This window comes from Dendropsophus ebraccatus, chromosome 3 (genome assembly GCF_027789765.1).
Source record: "Dendropsophus ebraccatus isolate aDenEbr1 chromosome 3, aDenEbr1.pat, whole genome shotgun sequence".
Lineage (NCBI taxonomy): Eukaryota > Metazoa > Chordata > Amphibia > Anura > Hylidae > Dendropsophus > Dendropsophus ebraccatus.
In genome coordinates this window covers 32,918,561-32,941,650 of record NC_091456.1, presented here as the reverse complement: position 1 = coordinate 32,941,650, position 23,090 = coordinate 32,918,561, and the positions used below count along the sequence as shown (strand labels likewise).

The following is a 23,090-nucleotide window of genomic DNA, read 5'->3' as shown; positions in this document are numbered from 1 at the left end:
CCACTAAACCTTTTAGAACCAACATATGCAGTATTCATACATGCACTAAGGCATAAATATAGATGTGTGCTGAATTGCTAAATAGTATTTTCAGACAATGAATGCAAGCTACCCTTACCTTTTGCATGGGTATTTTATCCTTTCTTCTACTAGCTGTATTTAATGTAATGGGGGATAAATGCTTATATTCTGTTTAAAAAAAACCAAAACCTTTAGCACATACCTAGTCATCTTATGTATTATATATAGTAGCCAGTACTAATGACAGCTACTGCAGTGGGCCATAAGCAAGGATTTTCTCCACATCTCCTTCCTTTTTTTGCCTCCCTCATACTGCTGTATCACATTTATATATAATATTTCTCCCAAGGGTGTGATTTTGTGCCAGCAGGCCAAAGCATATAATGTACATTGAAGTCTACCCATGTCTACAAGGGATTGGAGCGATTGTTGCTGTGGTTTTAGATCTACTATTAATAATTTGCTTATGATATAAAATATAGCCATACTACCTTAACAACCCATCCAATAATCCAGAGGTCTGATGATCTGGCATTGGTTTCCACCATAGAATAGAGTAGCCAGCTTGAAAACATGGCAGGCACATTTTCCCATATGGTAGTACTTCCTGCTGTAGTGGATCTGCTCATTGGTACACGAGAACCAGCCAAGGCACATATTATTGATGAAGAGTTAGCCTGCCACATCTGAGGAACAACCTTGCCCCCAGGGAGCTATACCCCCTACACAGGGAAAGTGTTTCATCTGGGCCTGTGAATTGATTGACTCGTACATAAAATATGCAGCCTCCTACTCCCCCATGGCTAACATGCCCGTATTACTGACAATGTGGGGCCATATTTGCATTAGTCAATAGCCTATATGCAACTTGACGGTTTTATATTTCCGTGTTGTATAACAATATACAGCCTAGTAAAGATATAGATTAATCTGCCATATGTTAGGGGTTCCTGTAATAACATGATAGAGAGAAAGCACATTTAACACTCATCAATCACTGCCAAGCTGGAACCTTTATCTCTGTAGATGGGATTGAATTCCAAGCCTTCCATACACAAGCCATTTAATAGCTGGAGACTGGAAGGGGGGGGGAGGGGGTTGAGGTTCGGCCTAAAGATTTTTTTTTTTCTAATTTAAATGACACAATAAAGATGTTCGAGCAGTGCAGATTGACTTGTCACCATTGACCTTTGGCATTGTTACTATATTTATTTTCACTTTTTTTTATGTAGGGAAGGTAGAAAATACTACAAATGTGAATATCCTGCATTGTGCATTCACATACATAATTTTCCTATGTAGTCATGTGCAAGCAGTGTGATGCACACTTATGCTAGTTCCACCCCAGCATGACTGTCATGTGAACCATTTTACCTTTAAAATGAGAGAAAGTTGAATAATTGACTATTTGTTTGCACGTACGTCCTCCTCCTCCTCCAGGTGGACAATGCTATAAGAATTCCTAGACTATTGTAAAATGGCTTTTAAAGTGGTGCTGACATCAAAGATAACGCTGATGAGATACTTACCAGCATGTTTACTAGGTTTTAGAAGATTGTTGATAACCTTCCTTATCCCTTTTACAGGACTGAATGCTTGTCATGGTTTTTTTTAATGTACTGATATATTTCTAATACTATTTCTGTGGTAATTTTTTGTATTTGTATTTTGTATAGGAGGTTTCGGGCTGCATCCCATGTGCTCATCCATGGTCAAAAGCCCAGGTATGGTTGCACAGTCAGCTGGGTTTGACTTCAAGTCCTATCATTTTGTTTTTGGTTCTTGAAACATGGAGCACGCTCTTGTAAAGAAAATTCAGCATTTGTAGTCTTTAACAAACTTGTAGGCCCTATTGATTTATGGCACCCTGATCTGAAAGGGAAGAGCATTGTGGGATTTATTTGACCACACATAATAGATTCTAAACCTTTTGGTCAATTTTTTTTCTGTCAATATAAAATAGAATTCATAAGGCCCTAATATTATTTTGGAGTCAAAGATACAACCTCTGTTTGGACTGTCACTCCACCATCAAGCCAAACTCCTAGCCATCTTAACAGGTAACAAGTGCCAGTAGAAGGAGGAAGCTTGCTAAGGGAATCCCTCATAGCATCCCCCAGGTGATGTATTTATAGTACTGTATTTTCCTGCATATAAGACTACTTTTTAACCCAGGAAAATCTTCTCAAAAGTCAGGGGGCGTCTTATTAGCCTGGTGTCATCTATAGGGGGGGGGGTGCTGAAAAAAATCTGAACCAGACTGGAGAATCTGCGGTCACCGCATATGATGGGAAGAGCTCAAAAACGACCGCCTCTCCGATGTATGTGGCGAACATATGAAGGGCAGAGTAAGCTAAAGGCAACCGGGGTATGGAAAAAAGAGATATGGTAGAGTGGCGCTGTGCCCAGAAAAACACACCTCCTTTCCCCTGTCTGGCCCGCCCATCTATCCTACAGGTATTACTGTACCTCCTTCTCTGCCTCTCACTGCTGTCTGATATTTTTTAGTCATTTTTATTTGGTGTGCATTGAAAGAGGGGTAGTCTTATACGGCGAGTGTATCCCAAACTGTACTTGAAAAGTTGAGGGTCGTCTTATACTCCGGAAAATACAGTACATATTACGTGTTGGTTCATCTTGCAGTATGTAAGTGCTGGTATTTTTGTCTCACATCACCTCTTCTTCAACATCTGTTGCTTAGTTGTCTTAATGGCAAGGATGGTCTTCAAGCAAAGATCTGAAGCAGAATTTTCCATTGTATTCTGAGCATCATTTCATCTATTTTTTCATTTTTTTTTACTTTTTCATATAGTGCAAGATATGAGGGTTGGTAATACTTGAAAAGAAGGGCAAAATGCCTTGTATCTTTACCATTTTTAGTACCTTGTGGTTTCTATAATGAAGATATCTAACAAAGCCATTTCGTATATTTTGGTTTAGGGTCATTTGTTCTTGATGGCTTAGAAAAAGATAATTATTTGTGATCCTAGCCGTTCAGTTCAGTGGCTTTGGGACGTAGGGTCGGGTCGATGGTGGTTGAGAATGATTGCATTTGTCAGCAGTTCTTCAGCCCGTGAAATTTGACATTGGGAACTAGAGTAAGATTTCAGAACACCGTGTTTCAGAGCCATTTGGTACAGGGAAAATAGATTGATATTGTGAAGGACATTTGAAGGTAGAACTTGTATAGGTGAACTTGAAACAATTGCTGGTTAAATCTACTACCATGGATCGTAGGATGCTTTTATGCTTTTGCCAGTTTAATCATGGCAGGGTCTTGTTAGTCTTTAATGGTGTTAAAATATTGGTTTATACAGTATAATTAACTTCTGTTAATGTTATTAAATGATCTATGTATTGACTAAAATATAGTGTCTACTACCATAATGGGATTTAGCAACAGTTTGCGAAATTGCTAGGTATGTGCTACATCTAAACGCCAGTCACTCTCCTCTTAGGATCTTCCACTGGTTGACGTCAATGGGGAAAAAACTCCAAAAACAGTCAACTAACATCTATCTGATTTTTTTTTTTTATCGTTTTGTCAATGGAAGAGAAGAGAGGCTGGGGGGGGGTCTCCTTAAGGAAACTGGCAAGGAGACTCCATGTTAACAAATTATTATAGCTCTCTTTTGAAAGGAAAGCAACTTGCCCTACAATGCCACCTACTAGTAGCCTCCCTTTAAATCAATGTTTGTACCCTCAAAGGGCCTTACAACTTGATTTGAGATTATTTACCAAGCCAAAGACTTACCCAGAAGAAATAGTTACCCATCTGTAGACAGCCGCTTTGAGGTTCTTCCTCTCGTCCATACAGAGCAGGCTCAGTTTCTAGTAAGAGGCAAGATTAAGGGCCAGTTCACACTGAGCAAGATCATTGGAATTCCGCGCCGGAAAACTCCCGCCGTGCTCAGTGTGCTGCTGTAAAGTGAATGAGAGGACACGCGCTTGTCCACTGCTGCCGCTCTCGGCTCAAAGAACATGTTAGTTCGTTGAGCGGAGAGGAGAGGGAGCGGACGAGCGCGCGCCCTCTTATTCAGTTTACAGAAGCACACTGAGCACGGCGGGATTCTGCAGCGGAAATCCGACGATCTTGCTCAGTGTGAACTGGCCCTAATGTAATAATATGTATTTACTCTTTTTCCCAATTTAATTGAGCTAAACTGAATAGTCACTATTTAAGGTTAGCAGACAAAACAAAGTGCTGCGTGCTTGGCTGTTTGGTAAAGCAAACCTGTCATTAGAAAAAAAAGTCCTGACATGTCAAAAGTTTTGACCAGTCGGGGTGTTCAGACTGCGACCATTTAGGAAAACCAGCAAGGAGACGACTGTGCTGCCATATGTTCCTTTTCTTGCTCTGTGTCTGTGTGATCTGGGCAGCTCTATAAACCTACATTATGCGGCCATGCACGTTACATGACACGGAGCTGGGAGAGAACATAGGAGTGTGGACTCCTGATCAATCGCAGCCTGAACCCTCAGACCCAGATCGATCTTTTGACATATCTCTTTTTCTAATGACAGGTACACGTTAAGCAACTTCAATATAAAGAGCAACTAGCAACCACAGCTACCTCTCTCAATGGGTAGGATCCCCAATCTTTCAATAGGGGATGGTCCCAAAGGTGGGACTCACACCTATGTACTGTATTATATTATGGCCAGCCACCCATCCTCCCCATATACTGGAAGGTTTGACACAGCTGAGCAATCCTGTGTTCCTTTGGGAGGATGGTAAGTTGAAAAAAGAAAGTCTCCTGCTGTCAATCGAACGTGTATGGTGCCATCCTGATGATATTGGTGGTAATAGGGTATCAGTCATAATGGAAAATATTTAGAAAGAGATAAGCTGCTGAGAGACAACACAGGAACACTCATGCCAAACGTTCGTGTGTATGGGGAGGACGGACAGCAGGTGGGAAACATAAGGTGTATGGGGGCATTTAGATTGGTGGGTATGGATAATCACAGTCTAAGCCGAATGGGGACCTTTAGCTTTCCTTTGTAGCACTGTTGTTTCCTCCCATGGTATACCAGAGTTCTGGCAGTCGCTTATCTCCCTTTTCTCCATCAGTTTGGCATGCCAATTCAGCGGAGCCAGTCGTGTTAAAGGGGGAACCTTATCTTTTGTCAAACAACATTGTTTATAGGTATTATTTGGCTTTTTTCACATATGCATGTCTGATCATGTCATTAATTTTAAGGAAAGGTGAGGTTATGTCTGATCATGTCATTAATTTTAAGGAAAGGTGAGGTTAGTTACACAAAGAAACACAGTAAATAGTCACCAGACAAAGACCAAAGTCCATCTATATCTTTTCCCCATTTATTTCTAGTACTTTAAATGTAATTTGTAATCAGAAAATAATATTGTTTAAATGAGAGAAGTTCTGTGAAATCAGAAAGGCCAGAGGGTGCTGCAAAATTATGAACAAAGTAAACGTATTCATCCCCATGCCTCCATAGCACCGCTCCCGGGTCTTGCTGACTGGCTCAGGATGTAATTTTCGTCTGGAATCCAGGTACACCACGTAAGCTGCTCTTTCAGCTACAACATCACCGCCAGGCTGAACGATTGGCCTCTAATGAGCAGGCATTCACTCCAGGAATGTGACGTTACAACCGGAAGACCTGCAGGAGGCCATTGGCTGTCAGCTGGACCCAGGAGCGGTGCTACGGGGCATGAGGATGGGCAAGTTTACTGTATCCCCCTACCGTTTTTTTTTTTTTTTTTCATTTCAAGAGACTTTTAGATAGTAAACATTCTTTTTTTTTCTAATTTTGCATTTTATTTCCAGTGATTTAATTGGGTTATCTGAGGCAGGGGGTGGTGTCAAAATAATAAACATGGTATACTTCCCCTTTTCCGGTCCCACACTAATGCTCTCGGTCCTCCACTGGAATTCTGACTTCTTTGTTGTTTTGACCCTACAGGTCCTGTCTGCTCAGCCAGTCGGTGACCAATGCGGGATGTTTTTTATTTACTGGAGAACCCGTTTACATTTTGAAATCTTGCAACTTTCAGTTTGGCTACTAAAACTTAATTAGAAGATGACATATCCTGTTCTGTACAGAGCTTTTTACCTGGCTGACCATTATCATCACAGGCAGTGTTACTATGACTGGTAACATCTGTATAGGTTGTTAAAGGGGTTATCCAGCGCTACAAAAATATGGCCACTTTTCCCCCTACTGTTGTCTCCAGTTCAGGTGTGGTTTGCAATTAAGCTCAATTTACTTCAATGGAACTGAGGTTCAAAACCCCACCCAATCTGGAGACAACAGTAGGGGGAAAGTGACCATGTTTTTGTAGCGCTGGATAATCCCTTTAATGAAAGAACCACTATTTACCAGACTCTCCCATAAAAGTTAATAGGTCAGCTCCAGACTTTGTTGCTGTGGCCCAAGTGGCAATCATAAAGCATTTCTCTAAATGCTGTCTATAGTACAAAGAAGAAGCCCAGGCAATATGGCTGCCCCCATTATAATGAGCAAGAAAAACAGTATCTGTAAAAAAAAAAAAAGAATCCCTTAAAGTGGTTGGGAAGGAGGCGTTTGTGGAAGAGAATATTTTATGAGCAGATGCTAGATTCTGAGAATGTATGGGTTAAAAAACCAGCACACTTCTCAGCAGCTAGATTGTGTTACAGAATGTGATGGCACAAGTGTGGAAGCAGCTATAAGCTTGTCGTTTGGATGTGCCTGCTATTTATAATGATGTGGCCAGGAGCAACTACTTCTTTTCTACTTTAAGATACTTGTAAGAGAAAAGGAAATGTTTAAAAATACAAATGTTGAGGTGTGTTTTCAAAACAAGCAATAAAAATGACCACATTTACATGTCAGCGAGCTGTTCACTACATGCCTATGGAAACTGTTGGTTGGATAAATTTAATGAAATTTAATAAAAATTACTTTTAAAACATAGGAATTCAATTTGTGTGCGCCTCTCCCAAATGCACAGCCGTAATAAATGTTTCTATGTACATGGCAAGAAATCATAAAACTTTTTATGTGTGAGTAAAATTTTCCCAACATAAAAGCTTTTAAAACTTTTCAACCCTTTATCTCTTATTTTATTCGGTCACTATCTTTGCTCTGTTTACCAACAGGGCTTGTCCATGTTTGCGCAGTGAAACCTATATGACCTTTTTGATAAGCTGCCTTCTGCTCGCTGTACATGGTAATGCATAGCAGATTGTCATTGTCTTGTTAAAAGTACATTTGTCCATGGCTTTTGTATTTCAAGGTATTTTGTTTCAGGCATTAGGCAGTTTAGTAGTTTATGGGCCTACCCTGGGGGCTGATGACATCTCTTTGTTGATTTACAATCTCTGTAGTCAATCAGAAGCCCTTTTAGTCTCTGTAAATATATACTGATGGCTTCTGATATTCTGATAAAGAAAGCCCTCTCCCCACTCACTTAGGAGTTTTTAGCCTTGAAGAGTTTAGCCTCTATTACATGGGCGACTGAAGGAGCAAACGAGCGCTGTCTGCTCCTGGTTCCCCGCTCGCTGCTGCCGTAAGTGTAGGGAAGCTCCGGGGGCTGCCCGAGTGATCGCTAAAGACAAATGACAGAAACGATCAGCCAACATCGTTTATGTTGGCTGATCATTGCCTTCGATTGCACAGGACGATTATCGGCCTTACTTGGCTGATTATCGTTTTGTGTAATGGTACATGTTGTAAAGGCCACCATCAGCTGACGTACACGATGTCGACTGATCGTGGCCTTTTAACATGTTGAAAGATAACAATTTGCGTGACGGTCTGCTGTGTGTCACTCACTCCCCATTGACGCCAACTTCAATGGGGAGGATCTAAAGCAGGGCACACCATTCTGTGTTGGGAACTGAACAATAATAATTACTCTTTGTTGCAGACAACTGACAAGGTTCTTCTTAAGAGGAACCTGGCACCCAGGGCAGAGCCGGCCCGACCCTCCAGTAGGCCCTGATACGTACCCCCTCCTGCCGGTCCCGCTGCGGAGAAATTGCCGCCTGATGGTCTGCACGCTCACTATGTAAATGAGAAGAGATAAGTTCGGCATCCATCAAAAATCACATTTCCAGAGATTTCATATGGACGTTGGACTCATCTCTTCTCATTTACTCATGTTGAGCGTGCAGACCGTCGAGCAATGATTTCTTCGCGGTGGAACTGGGACCGGCAGGAGGAGGTAAGTATCAGGGGTTCTATCGGGGGTTAGGCCGGCTCTGCTCCGGGTGCCCGGTTGACAGGTACCCTTTAATCCAATCTTTTTCTTTTCCAACATAATATTTGTAGTAGTTCCTATTTAGAACAGTGTTACTTCTGTAACATTCATATATACCTTAATAAAAGAAAATTGGGGAAAATTGCTGTAACATGTTATTGTGCCGTTGGCATTGAACAAGCTTAGACTGCAAAATAATGCAAGGCTTTTAAAAGCATGAAAGCAATTTTGAAGGTTTTGCCACTATCAATTATTCAGCCTTCCAAATCTATACAGAACTGATTCCAAAAAAAAACACTGCATTGTAGTTTTTAATGAGTTGTGAAAGGATGTGAATAGCACTTTTTATAATATAGCGCACAATGTCGCATACATCATTGTAACAATGGTCCTTGGGTGGTAAGGTTCTGGGAGTATAGAATAGTTACTATATTTTAAAGCTTACTCAAATCCTCTCTAAAATGGCCTTTTAGATATTATACTGCTGTTTGGGTAAAGAGACATTCTAACTAGGGATGGCCCGAACCGAGTTCGTACGGAGTTCGTACGAACCCGAACCATCCGCAATGATTACCGCTGTCTGCCCGCTCCGTGCCAGGCGGTCCTCCCGCTGTATCCGCCCGCTGCACGGAGCCGGCAGACAGCGGTAATCCGATGCCTAAATTTTCTTTTACTGATTAGAGTCAGGTGCTAAGAATTGTTATTTTATTCTAATCTGTTTCTATTTTATGACTGACCTTTTTTTAATTTTATTTTCGTACATTGTTATGGGGGCAGCCATCTTGCCTGGTCTGTTCTTAACAGCATTTAGTGACATGCTTTACAGCAAGACTCATGGACATAGACAACAATAGACATAGACTGTCCCCTTGAGATAAATGTTAAACATTACTGATACCTTTGAAGAAGTCATTTCACAGGGAGCTGCTATTCCCCCATGTCATGCATGATCACATCCGGTATTCTATGCATCTCGTTACTGCAAATGGATCATGTGACCACCAGACATTGTCTAATGTACAGACTGGGGGTCAGTCCATCCTGTGTTACAGAATTTCTGTGGACTACAGGATTACATAATCATCTATCAAATCCCTCCTGGCAGATCAGACCCCCTCCCCAAACATATGGCACCCTCTTGTTCATCTCTGTGTTGCTTCCATGCTGCTGATCTTATATCTGCCCTAAGAGACACACAGCACAGTCATAGTAGGTGAGCCCATACAATGATTAGCTGCAGAGTTATGTAACTCCCCTGATCACACTGCCTGTCTCTTCTGTGTGCAGATTCTGGAGTCTGCCCTGTGTGATGCAGACGCTTCTGTCCTGTATAAGCTAATGCCTCTCACAGGAAGCAGACTGCAACTGTAATCACTTATAATGCTCTACACTGTGAGTTAGGGGACAGAAGATATGTCACTAAATCTCTTACTACACCCAGATACCTATGGCCAGCAAGTACAGGGCTGAGAGGCATTGCACTGGGAAACCATATCAGAGAGGAGACTGGAAACAAGATGGCAGACTGCTTTAACTCTACCAATGTGCATTGCATTATTTAGACACAGTAGTGCGTTATAGCTGGAAAACTCCTTTGCAAGTTGCAATATATTCTCAATATTGTGTCTAGGAACACATTCCTGTCCCTTTATATCATCTAGTACATTAGGGACTGCTGCCTCCGTGATCTACAGCTCTGTTTCATTGTTCTTGTGTAGTGACTTGTGTTAATAAAGTAGATTTTCGAAATATGGCAGGCATGTCAACAGTGAATGCCTCGGTAAGATGTATTAGCAGATCAGAGTTACACATGACCTTTTCATATTGCTTCTAACTGAAGGGATGGACATTGACCTGCTGGGAATGTTTTATATCTAGTCGGTGTAGCCAAGTCATAAAGAGAGGCGACTTAAGATTCAGAATAGTCCCGGGCTTTAGATTCCTTGGCATGGGAAGATTTTTATTAACATGATTCATGTACTTCTGTTTTTCTCTTACATTAAATGAGCATCTATCTCTTCTGCTTCCAGACACACATTTGAGCATTCACCTTAATAGGCACATTTCTCACTAAACAAAGCCCAGTATGTTCTAAAATTAGAGTCTTCATTATACTCCACACATAAAGGAGAAATGAGAAACCGCATCTTCTGTGGTTGAGGGATTATGCTTGCAAATGGACTTTGGGCTATGATAATGTACAATAAGTTGGTTGTAAGTAGATATATATGGATTGTCCGTGGTGTGATTGTGGAAGTAGATGTGTGGCAGAGAAGTTGTTATTGATTTATAGAATGCCATTGTCTTCTCCGGCATGTTATATTGTAAAATACTCAATCTACAAATAATATCGCTGAAAAATGCAAATACAATATCAACTAGTCCCTCTAGGAACTTGAGGCCTGCCAAACGAAGGGTGGTTGTAGATGCCCTACGGTGTTTGGCTTGGGTCAATGCAGCATTTAGGGGCCACACACACGTTCCGTGCATGGAAAAGAATTCAGAGGTCCCGGCATCATCGTTTAATGTCAATTCTTTGAGCGGAGAGTGGAGGCGCGCAATATATTACATTGAGACACAGAGGCAGGCGCAATTCCGAGCGGAGTCCGCAGCGGAGGTTCCGTTTGGAATTTACAACTGTTTTACTCAGTGTGAACATACCCTAAGTAAGAGGTATGTGTAATCATTTTCTAAGCCAGCCATTGGGACTGACAGGGATGGGTGACACTTGACAATAGGCAAGAGAGTTAGATGGTAAAAATTAGGATAAACCACAATTAGGACTATTATAGTCTTCTAGCTAGGTTAAAGGCATAGACTATCATTTTCACATGGTAAGGTAAGCAGGCGTAAATGATGGTAAATCAGGTGTGGGAGGAGGCCACGTCTCCTCCCTGCTTTGCTGCGCCACCTCTGGCTTCCCATGGGGCGAGTGGGGGATATGGCTGGTATATGCTAGGGAGGAGGGGAAAATCTGCGCCTTCTCCTTGGCATATGCCAGTGGCTCACTCTTCATAATTTTTCCCCAATATAGTCTACACTTTGTCATATGATGGGTTTGTTTAAATACATCTCTTTCTTCCCGTATTCACCAATAAGTGATGTTGGCCAAGTCTGTAGACTAATGCACTGCAAATCTATGCATACATGTAGTCATAACTTTTTAGTTACCTTAATATCTATATTAAATTTACAATTTGGACATTCACTATTTTATGAAAAGGTTTTTTTTTCTCTCAAAAACTGCCCCATGCTTAGAGCACTTATAGAGTATTCTGCTAACAGCATAGAGAAAGAACTGAGTAAATTTTATGGGGAGCTATAAACCCTTCCTAGACTGCTCAACATAAAGTAGAATACAAAATGATTTCCTCAGCTGTCAACACCTTGCGGATACACAGCCATAGAATAGCCCCCTATGGGCAGAATAATAAATCTTTGGTGTTTTCAAAGTCCTATCTAATGGCAAAACGGCAGTGAATTTAAGGAGCAAAATTTGCATATGTATCAAGTGTACACTCGTATATCATGCCCCATGAATGTTTATTAATCTCAAAGCTAGAATTTTCCTCCTGTAATCTATTATTTATTACTCTTCAGGCCACGCTATTCAAGGAACATTCGGATTTTTTTTTTTAATATCGTACAATAAATTTATTTACCGTGAAATGGTTATGTCATGCTTATTGATGTAGAAGAAAGGTACTGGTCAGATCTGGTTAGATTAGCTTCTTAATATAATAAAGTCCTATTGACTCGGAAGTTCTGTTCCATTTAAATGGGCTGAAATGGATTATAAATGTGACCTTTCACTTTCAGCATTGTCTGACGCACGTTCCTTGTTTACGAGGGGAGATGTACTGCCAACCATCCACAGCTCTCTGTAGATGGATACCTAGCCTTGGTTTTTTTCCCTTGTCATTACATTGTCTTAAAGGGCCACTTAATATGGTGGTTTCCCTACAGGAGCCACCCCTTGGCTCGGCCCTTCTTGGAGGGAAATCTGCCTAGTCCTGTGTTTTGAGACTTTTAAATGAGGCTCCACATGCTCTTTTTTGTAACAAAGATTTGTAGTACTGTAGTTTTTAGTCATGTAAAAACATGATTAGCTAAAGGACAGGCACTTTCTTATTCTTCAGCTGGTTTCTGCCCCTTTTTACATTGGTCAGTTATTGAGAATGAACAACATAGGAACGTTCCTTTGGCCAGTAGTCAGCCCTTTCCAAAAGGCCCTTTAGACTGGTGGTAGAATGGTTATTAATATACTTTAAAGGAAAGTACTGCAAACTAAAGTGCTGGAAAATTTCACCGGCACTCAAAATTCTAAATCACAACTGTGATAAATATATAACAAACAAGGTAGAGAAGACTCTTTTTATCCCATCCTATTAAGTCCTAGCATATCAATTTGTAAACAGTGAAGGTCCAACAAGAGGTCTAACAGTTCAGGTCTTTAGTCCCCATACCAAATAAATGGGGCCAGCTGAAGTTCCCTGCACAGATAGGTGGCCAGGAGTGATGATGTGCAGAGAAGAATCCTTTCCACATCCTTTTCATTCTTTAAAGCAACTCTGTACCCACAATCTGACCCCCCAAACCACTTGTACCTCTGGATAGCTGCTTTTAATCCAAGATCTGTCCTCAGGTCTGTTTGGCAGGTGATGCAGTTATTGTCCTAAAAAACAACTTTTAAACTTGCAGCCCTGTGTCAAACTAGCCTGGCCTAGAGTGTCTGTGCTGTAGGCCTGCAATGCCTCTCCATCCCTCCTCCCTGCCCTCGTCATCATAGGAATGCTCCCAGAAGGATTTCTCCTATTCATCACTTGTCTAAGCGGTGCACTTGTGTTGGATCATTATGGCACATATGCACTGCTTAGACAAGTGAATAGATCCTTCCTCGGGGCATTCCTAATGATAACGAGGGCGGGGAGGAAGAAAGGAGAGGCCTAGGGCACAAACACTCTAGGTCACGCCAATTTGACAGTTGTTTTTTAGGACAATAACTGCATCACCTGCCGAACGGACCCCAGGACAGATCTTGGTTTAAAAGCAACTATCCGAAGGTCCAAGAGTCGCTTTAAGAGGGTTTTCCATTTTGTAAGGTGATGGCTTATTACTGGGTCTGAGCTCTAGGGCCTGGACTGATTCTTTTAACTCATAAGATTGGTTTGGGGTCCCAGAGGACCGTCATTTTACCAGATGGAAAAGCCCTTGAAGTAGACAGAACCTGTACATGAAAAAGGCATTTTCTCTCCAATGATTCCTGAAACTCTGCACTAGATAAAACTCAGTTGTAAAATTTTGATATTATATTGATATCTGAGGGCTTTGAATAGTAAATGATCCATTATGTGATTTCTGCATTACCGAATATATCTTTGGTCTCATAGGACACCCTTAGGTGGCCCGATCCCAAGTAAAAAATATGGATGATGTGGATTAACTGGTCATCCCCTACTACTCGGGGAGATGTTCTGCTGATGGCTGGTTTTTGCATTTTTTTTTTTTTTTTTTTTGAATGGTCAAACCAATCTGATTAGCTGTAAGAGGGCCTTTACGTTTTACCGCAATGAAGTCAGAAGCAGGATGGTCACCTGATGTCACGTATTTGGTCATAAGTAATGGTGTTTTGTTTTGCACAGAGCATTACTATAACATTGTTTTTACTAGAGTGCTATTTTCCTGGATGAATTGCTCTTTCAAGATGGCGGCATGTAGGAGCTGAAGTACTGTATATTACCATGTTTATGCATTGCTCTTTGGTTGCCCAGCGACTGTGATAATTTCTGGTGTGTTAAATATAATCCATTATAATATTCTTAATGGGTACTACTACAGTGAATCCCTACACGGACATTACATGGGAAAAACCTCTCATGCAGTAAATATTGCGGAGGAGCAAGTACAAGTTGGTAAATTAATCCACTGAAGCAGGAAAACCTTTTATATGTTGCTTCCCAGATTTTCTAAGACATGGCCGTGTCTACAGATGAACAACTTTACAGTTGGCTTGGCCGATCCCGAGCGGGATCATGGGACCGTTAATTAACGCTGCTTGAAAAAGGTGGATACAACCCTAGGAGGCCTATGACTGTTATCCTGGATTTTCCAGACTGCAGACTAAAGCAACCGATGGCCGTGCAACCAACATCTCTAACCATGTTAAAGAACAATTTACCCAAGTGGCCATAATTAGTGTATATAGAGACACAAAATTACATATATTCTTGGTTAGCTGTTTCCAGCTGGCTTCCATGAAATGGGTATATGGCAGGTTTGATCTTAACCTTTTTGCTTAACCAGCATTAGTATTGTCAGGTGGGTCTTCCTCTGTCCCTTCAAATACAGGAGATAATATGGATTTTGGACCGAGCTGTTTTAAATAGGATTTTAGGGTGAATTTATGGCCAATGGAGTCATTTTATATATAGGATTTTCCGGCACTCACCCAATCTTCTGCACACGAATTTATTTATATATACATATACAAGGTGAATGTTGCATACCATACCTGTCTGGTATGTAGCATTCACCTTGTATATGTATATATAAATAAATTTGTGTGCAGAAGATTGGGTGAGTGCCGGAAAATCCTTTTTGCATAGACTGTTTCCTGTCTTGGCACCCCCTGCCCTGAGTGCCGACCAAACTTGCTTCTATTTTATATATAGTGACAAACATCTATATACAGTATGGGTTGTCCGGCATTGGCATATCTTTCCTGTATAGCGGCGGTCATATAGAAAATAATAAACATCCTATGCTTACCTGTCTGCGCTCTTCTGGTGTTGTCCTGTTGTGTTGTCGATGTGCCCAGCTCACTTCTGAGATGAACTCGTCTTAAGAGTGACAGCCTGCTCAGCCAATCACTGACTGACACGGGACAATGCTGAAGCCTTTGATTGGCTGAGCAGGCAGTTACTTCCAAGATGACTTAACATGTGCAGTCAGCCAGAGACACTACCAGCAGGACACCAGCGGAGTGCGGACAGGTAAGCATAGGATGTTTATTTTCTATATGACCACAGCAATACAGGAAAGATTTTATAATCCTGGACAACCCCTTTAAGGCCTACAGTATCTTTGACTTTTCCAAAATGGAGAGATGTACTGTACTTAACTTAACAGCAAGAGGCCCTAATAAAAATAGTGCTCTTTTAGCCCACAGCATATAATTTCATTCTCTACCCACCCACCTAGGAGAGAAATCTTCTCTCATTGAAATGCACCTTTCTGGCTGTGACACAGCAGGATCCCTGGATTGTGCGGCCCACGTCAGTCCCTATGTGCTGCTCTGACTCTTTTATTTGTCAGCCGTGACTCACACTCATACAAAGATTCTTTTAAAATCTCTGTAAGCTACTGAGCGGGCAAAATAAGAAAGTGACATAATTACTCCATTAACCTTTCTTTTTAGTTCTCATTATGTTTACTGAACTAAAAGCACAAAAGTGACAACGATTATGCTGACATTGCCGAACAGTATACTTACTATGGAATGAATCCGATTTTTTTTTTTTCCAGCAAATGAATTGTCCTTTAAAGAGCAATAAAATACAGTATCTATTACTGTTTGTTTAGTTCCAATCTGTAGTTGGTTACAGGGAGCTTCTCCCCCCCCCCCCCGATAGAAGAATAGTTTCTTTAGGGTAGCTTCACATGTACCGTAGTGCAGCGGATTTGATGGTTCAGATTTGATGCTGTGTTCAGTTATTTAGATCAAATCTGCTGCGGATCCGCACCATCAAATCCGCTGTGATCTGTCCTGTGTGAAGCTGCCCTAAGGCCGGGTTTACATGTACCATATCCCCAGCGGATTTTACAATGCGAGTTTTCAGCAAAATCCGCTGTGGATACCTGCCAATTCAATTCAATGGGATGACATACTCGCTGCCACATCTGTCATGCTGCCACCAACGTTTGTGTTGGGATCTCCAGGGCTCTGTTTTAGCGCACCGATATGCGGTCTTGTTTTCCTATGTACTGTATATTTTTATGTACTTTGTTATTGCTATTACTGCTCGCCCTGCTTCTGTGTAGAGGCTGCCAGATACTGTGACTGTGTCGTACAGCTCTTGGGTATTGTATATAAAAATATACAGGACATGGGGCCGGGACCCTGCTCTGTATAGCACTGTGCAGCGCTAGAATAGAGCAGGGGATGGGGAACTGCAGGGCTTAAAACAGTTCCCAACACAAACGTTGGTGGCAGCAGACGGGGCCGTGTCACTCACTACTGCCCCAATAAACAGAAGTGAGGACGCATGTTAAAAAACATTGGGGGAGATTTATCAAACATGGTGTAAAGTGAAACTGGCTCAGTTGCCCCTAGCAACCAATCAGATTCCACCTTTCATTTTCCAAAGAGTCTGTAAGGAATGAAAGGTGGAATCTGATTGGTTGCTAGGGGCAACTGAGCCAGTTTCACTTTACACCATGTTTGATAAATCTCCCCCATAGTCTTTTTATTTAAAAAAAACAAAAGTAATATTATAATTGATATAATATACCTTTATTAAAGCAATGTTTTCGCAGTTTCTGGAGTACCCTTTAAAAATATATAAGACCGTAATTCTAGAAGTAAAGTTTGATACATTTTTTTTCACACTACGGGATTATAGGGGAGAAAGGCGGCCGTTTCGTAATATTGACAGCCGCAAATAATGTTCATAATTATTATTTGCTGTTGTCAATATTATAAAATGGCAGTTTTTTCCCCCATATAATCCCATAGTGGGAACATAGCCTGATACAAAAGCATACATTACCTGTTTCTGCTTAAAGTGACTGTACCACCAGGCCCAGGCTGAAGCACAGGAGGCGGGCCGACCCACCCTTAGTGGGAAGAAACCCCAGCCCCTCTATGATAGGGTTCCATTGATTCTAACGGAGTCACGTCATGGAGGGGCTGGGGTTTCTTCCCACTGGGGGTGGGTCGGCCCGCCTCCAGCGCTTCAGCCTGGGCCTGGTGGTACAGTCACTTTAAAAATAGCAGTTATCAGCTTAATTAAAAAATAAATAAATTCAAAAACAGCGAATGATCTCGGGTCCCCTGTGTTGTTAGTAGGATATCCCGGTAGAGAGAGATGCATAGACTGCTGATCTGTAATTTACAGAAGCTAGCCATGATGAAGAGCTGTAGAGCATGAGATGTGTAGCAGTTTTTTATGTTGTGCAGACTGTGTTTTTAAAGATGGACTTTAACAAAATTTAGTTGTAGTCTGGAGCCTCTCTAAATTACCTTTTTTTTTTATTTTAAATGGCTGATTTGAAAATATAATCTGATTTGCCAGTAGTGAAAATGTGTTCCTTAAAAGCTGTTCCTTAAAAGCCTTATTTAACATGATGTACAAGAAGTACATGTCAGAACATTACAGTGGTAAGCACAAGTGAAATACCTGCGGACAGAACAGAGCACCCCCAGGGCTGTTTGTACACTGTGTTGTTGTTGCAGAGGAACAGGTTGATGCCTCTGTTCTTTAAGAAGCTCATGTTTCTCTGTTAGACAGCAGTGGAATATCATTGAACGCACATATTAATGGTATGTGTCAACTATGAATAAGCTTAGTAATGATTCAGCTGGAGGTGAGCTCATGTTTCCCCATATCTGTAGTCATCGTCCACCTGGCCATATCCTGTCACTTGGCTGTCCATGTTTATTACCACCTATAGTGAATAAACTATTGTCACAGATAAAAGAACAGTGGATCAGTAGTTAAAGGGATTATTCAGGATTAGGAAAACCCTATCTGTTTTTTTTTCCTGCCATGAAACGACACTGATCGTAATCCTTGGTTTGTGCGGGGTTTTACAGCTCAGTTCCATTGAAGTGAATAGAGGGGAACTGTAATACAAATGAGGACAGGTGTGGTGTTGTATTTGGAAGTAAGCAGAGTTTTTTTTTTTTTTTTACTGGATAACACCTTTAACACTGTTGCCTTGAAGCACCATGTTTGCGCGGGTTTCCTCCTTGAACACGTGCTGAAGTTAGGTTATGAGCTTCATTAGGGAACAAAGAGCTGCGAGTCTTGCTCTGAAGGATGGGTTGGCTCTCTGAATTATGGTTTGCTTGTGAAGATCATATACAGTGGTACCTCGGTTTTCTAACTTAATTGGTTCCGGAAGGCAGTTTGAGAACCAAGCAGTGTCTTCCCATAGGAAATAATGTAAATGTGTTTGATTGGTTCCAGCACTCACCAATAATTACCTACAGTACCCATATATTACATTGATTAGTGCCTAGTTTAATCACTACAGTACATTACAGAGCAACACTATACTCTACAGTACATTACAGAACAGCAATTTATATACTGTACAGGACATTTTATACAAGAAACATTCAGCAAAACCAGCAATTATAATACAGTAGTCACTAACTCCTCACTCATCGTTTACTGTATAGAAACCTCCCCACCCCAGCACTGTACAGGATGGGAGATGGTGATGCACTGACTGTACTACTATTGTACTGTATATGCACTCTAGCAGTTTTATACAGTACAGGATGGGAGATAGTGGTGCACTGACTGTACTACTACTGTGCTGTATATGCACTCCAGCAGTCTTATACAGTACTGTACAGGATGGGAGATGGTGCACTGACTGTACTACTACTGTACTGTATATGCACTCCAGCACCAGCAGTCTTATACAGTACTGTACAGGATGGGAGATGGTGGTGCACTGACTGTACTACTACTGTACTATATATACACTCCAGCAGTCTTATACAGTACTGTACAGGATGGGAGATGGTGCACTGACTGTACTACTACTGTACTGTATATGCACTCCAGCAGTCTTATACAGTACAGGATGGGAGATGGTGCACTGACTGTACTACTACTACTATACTGTATATGCACTCCAGCAGTCTTACAGTACTGTCCAGCAGTCAGCAGTACTGTACAGGATGGGAGATGGTGGTGCACTGACTTTGCTACTACTACTACTGTACTGTATCTACACTCCAGCAGTCTATACAGTACAGGATGGAAGATGGTGCACTGACTGTACTACTACTGTGCTGTATATGCACTCCAGCAGTCTTATACAGTACTGGGCTATGTTCACACGTCGTATGAGACCGGCCTTTCCGTGACCCCTGCCGGTTCTTAAGTACCGGCCAGATGATCTTTCCGGCCGCAGAGCTCTGATGCGGACGCATGAGCGTGCGCCCGCATTAGAGCTTCCCATAGCACACAGTGAAGCAAGCGGCCGGAGCCGCTCGCTTCACTGTGTGAACTGACAGGTCTTTCTGCGGCCGGAATTCACTGAATGTAGAAAACTGAGTGCAGAAAACTGACATGTCAGTTATTTGCGGCCCCGTATGGGATCCCGGTCGGAGCGTATACGATGTGGCCATTGGCAACAACGGACATACTTTTACGTAGTGTGAACATAGCCCTGTACTGTATGTGAAGCCTCACCAGTGCTAAACTCACCAGGTACAACCCACCATCCTCGCTCGCAAAAACGTTCACATACCGAGTACTTCAAGACTGGGTGCCCGAAAAGAGTTTGAGAACCGAGCAAGAGTTTGAGAACCAAAGCAAACTTTCCTTGAAAACACAATATTAGTTCAAAGCTGTTTGAAAACCGAGGTACCATTGTAGTTTCTTATCCGCTAACATTAGATTGTGTTTTATTTTTTTATTTAATGCCATTTTAATCAATTTCACCAACACAGACTCTTCAGGGCCCTGTAGAGAATAAATGGAGCTGCAGTGCGCATGTGTGGCCCGCAGCACCATTCAGTGGGGATTTCAGGGTCCCTGTTCTTGAGATTGCAGAGGACCTTAGTGGTCGGCCCCCGACAGTCTTAGATATTGCCTATCCTGTGGATAAGACGTAGCTACTCCTGATAGGTATACGCCATTTAAACATATTTCAAATGTACAAATAAAATTTTGAGATTTATATTTACTAGTCCTTCTTTGTTTTGTTAAGTAGCACTTACGACAGTTTTAGGGCATCCCTGAGATGGTCCAACTTAAAGGGGTTATCCAGCGTGGGGGCACTTTTTTGGGGGGACCGGGGAGGAGGTGGCTGAAATAAAAGACGTCCACTTACCTCCCCGGTTCCAGCGGCGGGTCCCGCATCACAGCTCTCCGGTGCCCGGTTCCCAGCCGCTTCCTGGTGTCTGACGCCGCCCGAGATGCTACATCTCAGGGCCGCTCAGCCACTCAGTGAAGGAGGCGGGATCCGAGCGGACTTCAAACGGATCCCGCCTCCTTCACTGAGTGGCTGAGCGGCCCTGAGATGTAGCGTCTCGGGCGGCGTCAGACACCAGGAAGCGGACGGGAACCGGGGACCGGAGCGCCGCGATGAGTGACCCGCCGCTGGAACAGGGAAGGTAAGTGGACGTCTTTTATTTCAGCCACCTCCTCCCCGGTCCCCCCAAAAAGTGCCCCCCGCTGGAGCACCCCTTTAAATGTAATCTCCCGAAAGTTATGGCTATTAATCTTTGCTGTGTAAGGAAAAAAGGCAATTGTGGGAAAGTGTGTGCACTGCTGCATGGTAACAGCAGGGTCACAGTTTAGAAAGAAAACCAGGAAGTGGTTTGGGGGAGAAAAACAGTACAGTGATGTAACAGCACATTTGTAGAGTTTTATAAAGCCGTCCTTTTTGTTTGAAATTTACTCGTTTAGCACAAATACATATTTTCTAAAAAAGGGGTTATAGTAAAGAAACCTAACTAAACTACCATCATTTTCTGAGCCGTATAAATCCTCCAATGTCATCTTCTCTCATTCCTCTTGGTACGCTATTCAAGGTGCATTAGGGGTCAGTACGTTCAGGAACGTCACTACATACATGGTAATAAATAAGGAAAAACCATATCCATTTTTTTTATTATTTGTGTACGTTGTCTACAGTATCTAGAGTTGCTTTCTATATGTTCTTAAGAAAGTTTGAGATAAATAATTCTTGCAGTATTAAAATATGAAGTTGGTAAAAGATTCATAGAAAAGAGCTCCAGAATCTAGGTCAGTTTAGAAGCCTATAAACGTTATATACACAAGAGTGAACATGTATAAGCTTCACATGAATGGGTTTAAACCTTGTAATTGGAGTCAATGTTGGGAAGCTCTAGTCTTTACCTGTTTGATAAATTTTTAAGCTATTCAATATGCAGATCTGGCTATGAGTCTGCACTTGCTTGTATTCTTTTCCCCATACACTGCATAGATATTATCACAAGGATATTTGATGGCATTGTGGTTATTTAGCGGTTTTGTTCTATAAGTACAGCCGTCTCTGTAATGTCCATTGGAAGCAATTGTCATGAGCTGTAAACTAGGTCATGGCCTCGTGTGACTCCATTATATAATGAGACGTAAACTGTCCACTCATTTTTAATAGTGAGCTAATGAAGTTGCTGACTATGTCAATTTAAAGGGGAAAAAATAATTTCCAGTGGTTAATGAATTCTGATTTATTTTAATTTCAGGACCAAGTAAAGCAGTGTTTCTCCAGATCCTCTACATCGAATAAGGACACAGATTCTCTCGTGCAGGAAACTGATAGACAATATGGCACATGGAGTAAGGATAAGCAACAGCCGGAAGAAAGGTGAGATGGTGTTGTTTGTGTCGTTTTCTTTTATATATGGAACATTAGTTTGGTAGAAATTGGGAAATTCTAGAAATAAGTATGTGGTATTTATGTGGTGCAGTTGTAAGTTTACTCGCCATGAGACGTCATCAGTCCGATGGTATTCCATTCTAATACCATACCATAAGTCGGCTGCCTTTTGTCTGTGGTAGCCGGAAACATAAAATCAATTTTCCATTATTATCATCATGATTACTAAACTTGCTTACAGGAATAACTAATCACTGTTCATTGAATTAGTTTGTTAGTATACTATATTGGGAAAAGAAAAGGAAATCTATGATGTGAGTGAGAAAAGCAAAAATAAAACTTATATATATATTATAACATTGATTATTGTGAAGATGTTTTGACTTTTAACTGTTGGAGGGATTAGAAAAAGCAGAGCTACATTCTTGAAAAACACAGCACCACACCTGTCCCCAGGCTGTGTGTGGTATTACAATTTAGCTCAATTTACTTCAATGGAACTAAGCAGCAAAAGCGTACCCAAACAGGAGTGTGCTGTTTCTGGAAGAAAGCTGCCATATTTTTTTTCTAAGCCTAGACAACCCTTTACACATGCCCAGTATTGTATATACCCCCTGCTGATATGTCCCTATTACACCTTTTGGTTTCAGTCTTAGATTGGGAAGTCTCTTGATCTATACCCCTGACATAAGGTTGCAACCCCTCTGTAAAGGAATACAATGTAATACGTCACCTTTTGTTTGTTTACCCCTTCAAGATTTTTTTTTTTTTTTTTTTTTTGCTGGGTAAGTGACTTTGTGTTCCTTGTGTATTTGCTTGTTGCCAGTTGTTCTTACGATTCTAATCTGCAGGAAGTAGTGTCATGCTCTTAACCCCTGGTAACTGGGTACTATTACATGGAACGATAATCGACCGAATCAGCCCGATTCGGCCGATTTAACGCTCCATGTAATAAATACAACGATCAGCCGATGACAACGATCATCAGCTGATCGTTGATATAGGTTCTGACCTATTTTCGGCGGGCGCCGACCGCGCACCGCTATGTGTAATAGCAGTGCGCGCCGGCGACTGACGGTAAACATTACCTATCCACGTTCCAGGGCTGCTCCTGCCGTCTTCTCCCCGGGTCCCGCTCGCTCTAGCTTCAGAGCGGCCTGTCAGCTGACAGGCCGCCCGGCCAATCACAGGTCGCGGTAGTCCCGGCCTGGGATTGGCTCAGCTGACAGGCCACTCTGAAGCTAGAGCGTGCGGGACTTGTGGA

At 41.8% G+C, this 23,090-nt stretch overlaps 1 protein-coding gene across 1 annotated transcript in view; it reads left to right on the top strand.

The window, feature by feature from the left end:
* The window catches only part of KIAA1671 (KIAA1671 ortholog), a 148,776-nt gene that overhangs the window by 93,278 nt on the left and 32,408 nt on the right, over positions 1-23,090 (top strand). Inside the window, exon 6 of the mRNA XM_069961336.1 lies at positions 21,693-21,814. Within this exon, the coding sequence (XP_069817437.1) occupies positions 21,693-21,814 (122 nt within the window). The remainder of the gene's footprint in view (positions 1-21,692; positions 21,815-23,090) is intronic.